The sequence below is a fragment of the Heptranchias perlo genome, chromosome 16 (genome assembly GCF_035084215.1).
Source record: "Heptranchias perlo isolate sHepPer1 chromosome 16, sHepPer1.hap1, whole genome shotgun sequence".
In the NCBI taxonomy this organism is placed as follows: Eukaryota; Metazoa; Chordata; class Chondrichthyes; order Hexanchiformes; family Hexanchidae; genus Heptranchias; species Heptranchias perlo.
The window spans coordinates 37,163,623-37,176,420 of NC_090340.1; the positions used below are offsets into that span (position 1 = coordinate 37,163,623).

Sequence of the window (12,798 nt, forward strand, 5' to 3'; positions counted from 1 at the left end):
AAACTTACATCTCTTGGTATTTACAATCCATACGTTATAACGTGTATATTGCAGTGTTAAATTCACTACATGCTGCAAAACACAATGTAATCAACGTCACAAAAAAAATGCAGAACATAAAAATCTAGAACAACTTACATTTATATAGCATTTTTCATTTAACGAAACAAAACATCCCAAAGTACTTTACTGGGGAAGTGGTGGATGCTGAGCAGGAAGTAGGAGGGAAGTTAGGGCAGGAAACCAAAGGCACTGTCGAAGTGGTAAGTTTAAGGTTGCTTTTGAAGGTGGAGAAGAAAGGTAGCGAGCTGTTCTTAACTTTTATATTTACACTACAAGAAAACTGTTAAAAGCTAAGAGCCAATAGCAATCCTCGAATAGTTCCATACCTTTCAGCTCCTCAGGATTTGCCTGCATCCCAGTGGCTATTCCAGTCAGTATGACTCCATCAGACAGGAAGAACTCAGCAGCCCTGGCTGTTTCAGATACACTGACATCTGATGTCACAGCATGTGAGCTGAAAAGAAACCAAGAGCTGTTCGTGCATTTCACCAAAAAACACACAGTAAACTATCGCAATGCATTACATCAGATAGAACCCACGTCAATTTTAACACCAACATGCAAAAGATCAATTGGGGGAAAGAAATGAAGCCAGGAACAAAGGAAAGCAAAATACTATGTAAGATTATGATCCTAAAAACTGATATCTTTCAATCACCCACTACTTATCCAATTCTTCCTTAATTTTTTTCACACAATCTGCCTTCAGTGTCTCCCTCACCAATCCATTCCAACACATTCACCACTTTCTGTATAAAGTAATTAAATATAAATTGTCAGTGCATCTTCCCTTATCTAAGATTAAGTCCATGTCTCCTGGTTGTAGAGTTTGTGGCATTCTCATATACTTGGGTTCAATTTATTTATTCCTTTAAGAATTGTGAATATTTAAATAATATCTGCCCTACATCTAAGGAATCGTAGGCTCTTCAAACTCTCCTCTTAGCTCAACTCTTGCTAGGTATCCATTTGGTATCTCTTTTCTACACTACCTCCTTTAGGATATCCTTTTGTAGTACAACAATCAGAATTGTACACAGTACTCGAAGCGCGGTTGTACCGATGCCTTCAGTAGACTCATCACCACCTACTGGAATTTGTGCTTTATCCCTCTGGATATACATCCCAAGATCTGGTTAGCTTTCCTTAATGCTGCTGGATAGTGCACTGGTGGTTTCAGTGAGTTATCCACCAATACAGGAGAGAGAAGTTTCTCTCCTGTGCTGTGTCCTGTAGCCTAAAGAAAGAAAGGCTTGCATTTATATAGCGCATTTCAATTCCTCAGGACATCCCAAAGCACTTCACAGCTAATGAAGTACTTCTTGAAGTGTAGTCCTTGTTGTAATGTAGGCAATTGCGGCAGCCAATTTGCTCTCAGCAAGGTGCTATAAACAGCAGTGAGGTGGGTGACCAGATAATCTGTTTTAGTGATGTTGATTGAAGGACACATGTTGGCCAGCACACCGGGAGAACTCTCCCGCTTTTCTTCTGACAAGAGCTAAGGGAACTTTCACTTCCACCTGAGCAGGTAGATGGGACCTTGGTTTAATACCTCATGTGAAAGATGTCACTCAGACAGTACACCACTCCCTCAGTACTGCACCGCAGTGTCAGCCTAGATTATTTGCTCAAGTCTCTGGAGTGGAGATTGAATCCACGACCTTCTGACTCAAGAGGCGAGAATGCTACCACTGTGCCAAGGTTGACATCTCACACTGTTTATTTCCCTTCCTTGGTTTCAATACCTAGTATTTATGAAACAGCTTGGTTCAGTGGTGGCATTGTCACTCAAGTTAGAAGGTAATGAGTTCAAGCCACACTCCGGTACTGAATACATAATTGAAGCTAGCACTTCAGTAGAGGAAGTGCTGCATTTTCAGGTGTCATCTTTCAGATGGGACATTAAACCGCTACGCCATCTGTTTGTTCAAGAGAATGCACAAGATTCCATGGTACTATTCACAGAAAAGCAGGGGATTTTTCCTGGTGTACTGGCCAATACTTATTGCTCAACCAACATCATTAAAAAAGAGATTAAGAGGCCATTCAATTTATTTGCTGTGTGCAAATTAGCTGCTGCCTTTGTCCACATAACAATGACCACAGCTCAAAAGTAATTCCTTTGCTGAGAATAGAAAAGGGACCATATCAATGCAAATTCTTTATTTTCCCCACTTTAAATGCCATTTGTCACTTATCAGCCCAACTTCCCAGGTCCCTTTGTATTGGTCCTAATGAGCTTCCAACCCCACATCCTCTCCATCACAGAAGACTCCCGAATTCCACCTGTGTAACATTGCCTGCCACTGTCCCTGCCTCAGCCCATCCTCCATAAATTTCAGCTTATCCAAAACTCATCTGCCTGTATCCTATCCCACACAAAGTCCCATTTACCCATAACCCTGACCTTGCTGACCTACACTGGCTCTCAGTCCTCCAATGATTCCCAAATTTTCATCCTTGTATTTAAATCCATTCATGGGCTTGGCCCTCCATATTTATGTATCCTCATCCAGCCCTACAAGGAGATAATAGGAGGCTTGAACAAAATCTTGATCAAGATAATGAAGCCGATGGGTTTTAAGGAGGGTCTTGAGGGAGGTGGAGAGGCAGAGGTTTTAGGGAGGCAATTCCAGAGTGGGGCCCAAATGACTGAAGGTACAGCTGCCAATGGTGGGGTGAAGGGAGGAAAGAAGCACAAGAGGCCCAGTATAGAGATGGAGAGGGTGAGGCGATGAAATGATTTAAACATGATGAGAATTTTAAATTGGAGGTGTTGGGAAACAGAGACCCGATGTACGTCAGCCGGTTAGGCGTGTTGGGCGAGTGGAACTTGTTGTGGATTAGGATATGGGCAGCTAAGTCGTGGATGAACTGAAGTTTATGGAGGATGGATGATGGCAGACTGGCCAGGAGGGCATTGGGTTTTAGCTGCAAAAGGGCTGAAAACTCTCCAGTGGCTGGAGTCATACCTGACACTAAGGAAGATGGTTGTGGTTGTTGGAGGAAAATCAACTCAGCCCCAAGTCACTGTTGCAGGAGTTCCTCAGGGCAGTGTCCTAGACCCAACAATCTCCAGTTGCTTCATCAATGACCTTCCCTCCATCATAAGGTCTGATGTGGGGTTGTTTGCTGATGATTCCACACTGTTCAGCTCCTTTAGCAATTCTTCAGATAATGAATTTGTCCATGCCCATATGCAGCAAGACCTAGACGACATCCAGGCTTGGGGTGATAAGTAGCAAGTAACTGCACCACACAAGTGTCAGGCAATGACCATCTCCAACAAGAGAGAGTCTAACCATGACGTTCAATGGCATTACCATCACTGAACCCCCACCATCAACATCCTGCCGGTCACCACTGGTCAGAAGCTCAACTGAAACACCACATAAATACCTTGGCTACCAGAGTAAGTCAAAGGCTGGGTATTCTGTGGCGAGTGTCTTACCTGCTGACTCCCCAAAGTCTCTCCACCACTCACAAGTCAGCAGTGTGATGGAATACTCTCCACTTGTCTGGATGGGTGCAGCTGTAACACCAAAGAAGCTCAACATCATCCAGGATAAAGCAGTCTGCTTGATCAACACCCCATCCACTAGATTAAACATCCACTCCCTCCACTTCCAGCATACCATGACTGCAGTGTGTACCATTCACAGGATGCACTGCAGCAAGTCAGCAGGGCTTCTTTGACAGCACCTCCCAAATCTGCAACCTCCACCACCTAGAAGGACAAGGGCAGCAGGTGCATGGGAACCTATCACCTCCAAATTACACATCATCCTGACTTGGACATATATCACCGTACCTTCATTGTCACTGGGTCAAAATCCTGGAACTCTTACGCTTAACAGCATTGTGGGAGTACCTTCACCACATGGACTGCAGCGGCTCAAGAAGATCCACCACCACCTTCTCAAGGGCAACTAGCGGTGCCAGTGATGCCCACATCTCAAAGAATGATACATTAAAAAAAGAGTAAATGTTGCAACGGTAGAAATAAGTGTCTTGGTGATAGATAGGATGTTGAATTTAAAGCTCAGGGTCAAACAGAACACTAAGATTGTGAGTGATCTAGTTCAGTCTGAGTGAGTAGCCTGAAAGGGGGATGGATTTAGTGGCAAGGAAGCAGAGTTTGTGGTGGGGGGTCAATAGCTTTGATCTTCAAGATATTGAGCTGGAGGAAGTTGTAATTCATCCAGAATTTGCATGTCAGATAAGCAGTCTGACAATTCGGAGGCAGTCAAGAGGTTGAGAGAAGTGGTACAGAAGGGTACCATCAATGTACATGTGACAGTTGACCCCGTGCCTGCAGATGATGTAATTGAGGGGCAGCACGTAAGTAAGGAAGAGGGTGGATCAAGGATTGCTCCTTAGGGAACCATGGAAGTGACGGTGTGAGGGAGAGAAGAGCCATTGCTGGAAATATACTGGCTGTGTTCTGATAGGTAGGAATGGAACCAGGCAAGAACAATCCCATGGAGCTGGATGGCAGAAGAGAGGCATTGGAGGAGGAGGATGGTGTGGTTAATAGAATCACATGTTGGGGAAAGGTAAACGAGAACTATCCAACACTTGAGTGCACAAAGATGTTAGTCATAGAGGATACCCTTTGTGACTTTGGCTAGGGCCATTTTGTTGCTGTGAAAAGGGCAGGATCTGGAATGGAGGGATTCAAACAGGGAATTTTGGGAGAAATGGGCATTGAGCTTGGAGGCAATGACACATTTGAGGACCTTAAGGAGGAAAGAAAGTTTTGAGACGGGATAGTAATTAAAGAGGATGGATGGGCCAAGGGTGTGTTTTATGAGCAGAAATGTTGATGGTCGTTTTGAAGAGGGGGGGGGGGGATCGGGGGGAGGGTTGGTGCTTGAGGAACAGTAGCAATTGACATAGTCAAGTTAGATCTGGCATTTGATATCTAAGCCGGTTGTATGTCAGGTATATTTGAGTTTACAACTGTGACTTGAGGGAACAAAGATGGGAGCTATATCAAAGAGAGCAACAGAGGTAGCAGACCATGGTGGATTTGCTGGGAACAAGGGCATTGAAGGAGAGGTGAGGGAGTGATTAAGCAAATGGACAGCAGCAGAAGTGTCATGATAGGTGGATGGTCAAAGCAGAAGGAGTTGGCAATTTGTTAGTGAATTTGTGAGGTAACAAGGGAAAAGTTTTTTTCTATGAGTGGATGGTAAGAATAGTGTGATTAGAGGAGGGTAGGGGAAGGATGTGGCAAGCACCAGTACCATTACAGCTACCACAAAACTCACTGCAGCTAACATCACCATATCAACCTGTACTACCAACAGCATTAGCACACAATCTGTATCCATATGGGCAGTTACTTGGCACAGAAGATGCAGCATTACAAATTAAAGAGGGAAAATTACCTAAACCCATTTCAGATTAGGACATTGGCATCATCAAAAAGAGCACATGGCTATAGAGATATCTATCAACACTTTCAAGGCAAGATGATTGGTGCAACATTAGGACATGGAAGTAAGCATTTGGGGCTTACAACATTCTATGGATTGCAAATCTTGGCCGGCTCCATCACGGAGTAACAGGGTCTGGTGGACTCAAGACTGGCTGCAGTTCAGTCCACTAGAGGCTACATCAACCAACTTAAGGACTGAAATTCATTCAGTGACACTTGGGTTACTTGACATAAGGATAGGATTGGAATCTGTAGAATGTCTTACTGTTTGTTTATCCAACACTTGAGTGCTGATGTTAAATCAATTTTCAATCTGGGTTTCTCCTATGTAAGGGATGATTGCAAACTGATATGACTGTGACTGTAAAAGGCATGAAGTCAACTTTCAATGTAACTTTGTATTCAATGTTACCCAATCTCAAAAAGAGACTGCAGTCAACAATTCAAGTATGTTTGAAGGAAGGAAGTCATCCAGGCTGGTTCTAACCAGGTAGATATCTAGCTTCACACTCGCTGAAATCTTGGAATAATAGGAAGGATGATGGATTTCAGGCCAGTATTTAGACCATATAAATTCCACATAGTATTGAATCATATGACATAATATTTATCACTGTCTAGGCACTGAAGACATATAGACCAATTTACAAACTGACTATGATCTAGATTGTTGACAATTGTCTGTTCTTAACAATGTGGTGTGTTACTTGTTTGATTTGGTTAATACACAACTACGGTGCCACATGTTTCTTCCACTGTTGAGTAATACAATTCACAGTGTACTTATCTTTTTTGCCAATTTTATCTCCTCACCATCTTCAGAAAGCATTGATTGCTTGTTAGGGTATTATTTCAGAGGTGCTGAGCTCCCTGCGATATCTTGCTCTGATGGCTGCTCTTCATGTACGAATCTAGATGACAAGTATCTGCTGGCTATTTTAACCATGGAGGCATCACAGCTGAGCCCAATTCTATTCTCAACCAACGTCCAAACACAGGCACAACCAGCAAAAAATACTGGACAACTCCCCCCTCAGGGACATTGGCGCAATTGTTGTGCTTCTACTTCCATCTCTGCTGAGGTCAACTGACTCACAGGCAGGGGATTGAACCCGGAATTGTTCTAGTCTGTAAGACTCAGCTACTCCACTGCCTAAATCAGGTGAACCCATTCACATTGCACATATTCAGATGAACTCAAGTCTACCACATTCTGAGATAGTCCTTAAAAAAAATTGCATGTTGAAATAACACTTGTGAAGCACAAGGCATTGAGCTGATTCTTTTATGTTCTTAGCACATTCTGAAATATCTGCAAACATCTGAATAATATAACCTAAAATGTTAAAATCACAAAAATTCCACATTTATTAATTATTTAGTCAAACTCCTGTGACGTTGCACATGGAGGTCAAGATCAAGTGCTGTCTTCAGGCAAAGCTGGGTTACAGGACAGAGGATAATTGGGTCAAGGAGTGCAGACACAATTTAGTTCCCATGTTAAAGTCAAATAGTCTATTCTTATTTTTATATATTTTGAATTTATATTATTATTTGTTGTTAAATACCAAAACACACAGCGGTTTGAGAAGTACAGCTGGTTGGAACATAGGAGTTTCTCTTTAATACAGGCTGAGGAGCTAGGAGACGCAAAACTGAGGCATCAAGGCATCTGCACTGGTGGAAGAGTGGAATTTTTACAGCTGCCAAGTTTACATAGGCATAGCATAGTTTACATATATTATAGATCAGGTCAGATCACCCTGCCTTAGTATCATTCTCAGTGCTTTCACCCCACCATCTGTACAAGTTTAATGCTTTGTACATTTAACTGGAACTACAGCACTAAAGAGTGGATACATAAAATTACTGCTAGAAGCTCACATATTTGTGGAGCAAATCCAACATAATTTGATTTTGAGAATGTACTGTCCCAAATACTTGAAATAAAAAGAAAAAAATACAAATGTTGGAGGGTTAACCCATTTTTTAAAAATCAGATGCTGATGGACCTGATATGACTTGCTGAATACTTCTGTAGCTTGCTGTATGTTTCATATAATTAGGCATGGGCAGTATTAATTTGCGCTTTCAGCAATACCTGTGTTTTTTTTTAATGTCAGTAAAGATTTGAATGTGCTCAGCGCCTATTTGCTTGCGGTACCTCAGAAGGTCACCAGCACATGCATCTAGAAAACCTTCATCTGCAATATGTGAGAACACATATCCTTCAGCTCGAATAAAATCAGCATCTAGGTAAGATAATATGGTTACTTCAGTCACAAAGTTTATTCTGAGTATAGACATATTCTAAATCAAAAATAAAATACTAGGAAAGAACAGCTGAATGCAGGCACCATCTTCCTCCACATCATTTTATTGCCGACTGATTTCAAGCTGGCTTTTGCCCAGCCCAAGATGCAGAGAGCTAGTTCAGCTGACTGGCATTTTCATTTTTATCTTGTGTTCTTTTAATGCCAGATTGCTGATACTTTAGAGAAATCGGTGGCTGCTGGAGAACAGAGAAGTAGCTTTGTGGCTGGATTATAGAATGCTACTTAGCTTACAAGATATTGAGACACTCAACTCCAGTAATAACTTCCGACATAGGTATGGACATCTGGGGGAGAGGGGGGTGGGGATCTTAACCCCCAAGAATGGGCAGGAGGTGAAAATCACAGCTTTTTGGATCGCAACCGCTACCCAGTTCCAACTTCTGGGTTTAACGTGGGTGCATTTGAATGAATGCGTGCGAGGAACGTACTCGCCAAGGTCACGTCCCCAATTAGTGCCGGCAGGCAGGTTGTTAGTGGGGCAATTAACATCGTTAGCAGACGTCAAGTAGCTTTTTGTTTAATTGAACTTAACCTAACTTCAAATTTAAATTCTCGAGCACAGGTTTCCCGGGGCTTCTGAACCTCGCCAGTGAAAAGGAGGCGAGAAGGGCCGGATCATGAGGTAAGTGCCTTTATTGCACTGCTTGTAGGCCAGGAGGTGCAGAAGTATTTCCTCCTGGCCCAATAAGCTTACCTGCCGTGATCGGACCCCCGCGATCACCCCCCCACCCCAAACCGATGTCCAAGACCCCGCCCGACCTTCGATCACCAGCTCTTCTCCCAAGTCGATCACCTCCCTCCGATGTCCTCCATGCTACCCCACCCCCATCTTCTCCACCCCACCCCCAATTTCATCCACGGACCACAATCTCTCCCTCTCCGATCCCTGGCTGCAGCCTGCTACCACAGGCCATCCCGCCCGACAGCCAGCCTGGACGCGAAACCCGGAAATAAAATTTTTATCCTTTAATTAGGTGGCGGTCGCAGATTCTAACCTGCCAACTTTACATCACTTGCTCTCATCCCGGCACCATGTAAAAATCATGCCCCTGGTCTTGATGTGTGGAACGACCCAACATCACCTTTCACATAGCAAGCAGTTTTTTTGCTAAATTCTCCTTTGACATGGTCGTTAGATCTGGCTTATACAGGTGCTTCTTTATTGCTCCTTTTTAATAAAATGGGATGCCAACATTTATTTGTTGGCTAGGGACAAATTGCTCTTTCTGCTCTTTAAAAAAAAAGGACCATTTCATGGTTTTGAAACTATTAGCAAATTTGCCCCAATCATCAAGAAATTTTGCTTGTGGCATTTTCGGGTTGTTTCTCAGGGAGCTTTTAATGATTTAGCTGGAATCTCTGCAATCCTCACAAAGTGGAGGATTTCATGACTTTGACATCCAAATAAATTCCAATCTAGATTGGTTTGTCAGACTTGTGAAACACAGCAGCTAGCTTGCATCCCAACAAGGGATGAACATAACTGCAGAAAATGTTAAGACTTTAGAAAAATAGGGCTACTCATCTCAACACTTAACCCCCGAACTCCAACTACGTTTCACTTGAAGGCTATATTTGGTCTTGACTACCTGTGTACAATACTCCGGGAAGTCGACTAGTAATCACTTGAAATGTTGATTACCACAATCAGAATGTCAAGATTCACAAGTTATTACCAAAGTACTCCAGTTAATTCTTACAACGGTACGGTAAGTAAAATTGAAGATTATTACCAATACACGGAATGGGGATGTTCGCTGGTGATTGCAGTGTTCAGTTCCATTCGCAACCCCTCAGATAATGAAGCAGTCCGTGCCCGCATGCAGCAAGACCTGGACAATATCCAGGCTTGGGCTGATAAGTGGCAAGTAACATTCGTGCCAGACAAGTGCCAGGCATTGATCATCTCCAACAAGAGAGTTTCACCACCTCCCCATGAAATTCAACGGCATTACCATTGCCGAATCCCCCACCATCAACATCCTGGGGGTCACCATTGACCAGAAACATAACTGGACCAGTCACATAAATACTGTGGCTACAAGAGCAGGTCAGAGGCTGAGTATTCTGCAGCGAGTGACTCACCTCCTGACTCCCCAAAGCCTTTCTACCATCTACAAGGCACAAGTCAGGAGTGGGATGGAATACTCCACTTGCCTGGATGAGTGCAGCTCCAACACTCAAAGAAGCTGGACACCATCCAGGACGAAGCAGCCCGCTTGATTGGCACCCTATTTACCACCCTAAACATGCACTCCCTTCACCACCGGCGCACTGTGGCTGCAATGTGTACCATCTACAGGATGCACCGCAGCAACTTGCCAAGGCTTCTTTGACAGCACCTCCCAAACCCGCAACCTCTACCACCCAGAAGGACAAGGGCAGCGGGCACATGGGAACACCACCACCTGCATGTTCCCCTCCAAGTCACACACCATTCCGACTTGGAAATATATCGCCGTACCATCATCGTCGCTGGGTCAAAATCCTGGAACTCCCTTCTTAACAGCACTGTGGGATAACCTTCACCACACGGACTGCAGCGGTTCAAGGCGGCGGCTCACCGCCACCTTCTCAAGGGCAATTAGGGATGGGCAATAAATGCTGGCCTTGCCAGTGATGCCCACATCCCCTGAACGAATAAACAAAAAAATCCTATGATTATGTATCAACTTCCAAATGCAAGTATTCTGTTCTTCTACTTGATTTGCGAATGCAAGGCAAATTTTTTACTGATATACAGACCTGCAGCAAGTGCAATTGCCAGCGCTTGTTGATTTGCTGCAGAAAGGATCTGAACACCCAGAGGAAGGTTGGGGCAGGAATGTCTCACAGCAGCACAAACAGTCGCCATGGTAGCAGTCACTTCTGGACCAACAGTCGTGGTGTAAGGAATATCATGCATATTTTCCACAATCAGCCCATCCTTTAGAGAGTCAGATAAATCCAGATTAGGTAAACAAATACACTTCATCTTAAAGTAATTATCTTTATTTCTTATCAAGTAGTGTCATCATTTTGTACTCATTCAGTGAAAGTTTTTCCAAAGTCAAAAGTACTTTTAAAAATGAGATTACCAATTTTATAAATGATGATTAAATGTGCATTTAAGAAATTAACTAATCTATCCCCTCTTGACTTGACCCATTGTCCAGTTATTGTACATTGTTCGATACCATTGGCAATACATCTGAAGAATATCATTGAAGTTATTACTAAAATAGATTATAATTCTTTATCTCTATTTCCTTTTACCATTTTATTTGCTCAGTTGTACGGTAGCTATGCCTTATTTGAACAGTTGCTTCTATCCCACAGATTACATTATAAAGATTTGGAGTCACAAAAATTACTCAGCATTTATTGGGTTTTCTATTACGTTTCAGCCTGCAGCTAAATCATCATATAGTTGAGTAGCTGACTTCAGTCTTGCAAGTCAATTTCAACTTTCAGAAGTCAGGTATTCACATACACAAATCAGGTATGTCTCACCAACTCATTAAAATCCACCTCTTTGACCAAGCTTTTAGTCACCCCTCCTAATAGGCTGGAAATTGCGCTGAGCGGCGAACAGATATTGTCCACTGCTCATAAGTAACTAACTCACCCACAAACCTGTTGAGGCCTTCTGGGCACCAACTTGATTTAATTGAGATCTGCAAGAAATGCAGTGGTCGTTCCAGGGCTTCTCTGAGCTGTGAGAGGAGCAAAAGATCTCTGTGTGCCCTCCATCAATCAGCTTGAAGCAAGACACACAGTGAGAACCAGGAGGTGAAGCTCATTCACAAACGGTGCTGACTAAGGACCAGGAAGTGTCAGATAAGATTAATGAATGTACTATAAAATCAGAGAGAAAGCAAAATAAAGAGGGTAAGATTAAAAGACTGCAGACAAGAGACAGTGAGAAAAAGTATTAATTTTTTTAATTAAAATGTATTTTTGAAATGTCCAAAAACTATTAAAATCGGGGGTAATGAGAATCCACATATTTTAAAATTAATTTTCAGTGTCTGGGGAGGAAGCAACTCTCCAAAGGAATGTGTAGTGCCAAATGTTGCTGCCTATGGTTCAATGGACCCCTAAGCAATTTGCAAGCCGGGTTTGACACCGTACCCAATTGACACGGCAGCTCAGTCCGTACTACCGATTTACAGCGCAAATTTAGCGTCAGTGTGAAGTCGATCGCACCTGTGCAAAGCTTGCATGAATGCAGGTCTGAAAAATAATTCGGAAACGGGCAAAAATCAAAGGGTGGGAAGCAAAGAATGTGAAGCGTTTGCGACTCGACAGATTCGCAATTTAACCAAGCATCCTTTCCACGTTTACTTCCGTGGGGTGGATATCGAGCAGGGAGTCAGTGGTTTAAAAGGCGGAGATACGTACGATCCCGGCATTGATGTACACCGCCGCTTCCCGACAGGCCTCTTCGGTTATCTGAGACACCGATAACCTGTTGAGAGGAGTCCCTGAATGAGAGAACACAGACAGTGAGACCCTGATTCAACAGTCCGGCCGGCGACTCCTCGGGCACGGGCTCACCTGGCAGCGGCCTCACATGCACCATCCCCAGCACAACGCAGCGAACGCGGCCCCACAACCGCTGCAACTTCATGGCGGCCGAGTGCCGGGCAGCGGGCTCAGTTTCGGTGGGAATCAATCGGCTGGAGCTCTCCCTCCCTCCCCGCTAACGGCGCTGGACTGGGCCTGAGCCTGAGGATGAGGGAGGCTCGGCCGTGGTGCCGGGGTTTTTGCGGCCCTTTCTTTACATTCGGAGACCGGTCACACGCTGCCGCGGTCACCAATTACGCGCTCGGCCCTTCCCACCGCCAGCGACCGCACCCGCCCAGGTTACGATCCGAGCTGTCGCCGGCTAACCATTGCCCATGCGCGCAGGGCCGGGGGCGGGGCCTGTTGGCCGGGGGCGGGGCCTGTTGGCCGGGGGCGGGGCCAGCGCTC

The 12,798-nt window shown here is 44.1% G+C and overlaps 1 protein-coding gene across 2 annotated transcripts in view; it reads right to left on the minus strand.

The window, feature by feature from the left end:
- Positions 1–12,798, minus strand: part of zgc:162297 (uncharacterized protein LOC555865 homolog) — a 60,330-nt gene that overhangs the window by 4,584 nt on the left and 42,948 nt on the right. The window contains exons 1-5 of one of the 2 annotated variants that reach the window (XM_067997964.1): positions 12,382–12,741; positions 12,226–12,308; positions 10,588–10,768; positions 7,608–7,758; positions 390–517 (exon numbers count right to left, since the gene is read on the minus strand). In XM_067997964.1, the coding sequence (XP_067854065.1) occupies positions 390–517; positions 7,608–7,758; positions 10,588–10,768; positions 12,226–12,308; positions 12,382–12,454 (616 nt within the window). In that variant the 5' untranslated portion in view covers positions 12,455–12,741. Of the gene's footprint in view, positions 1–389; positions 518–7,607; positions 7,759–10,587; positions 10,769–12,225; positions 12,309–12,381; positions 12,742–12,798 lie in introns of those variants that run through there. The other variant, XM_067997965.1, reaches the window with a different exon arrangement.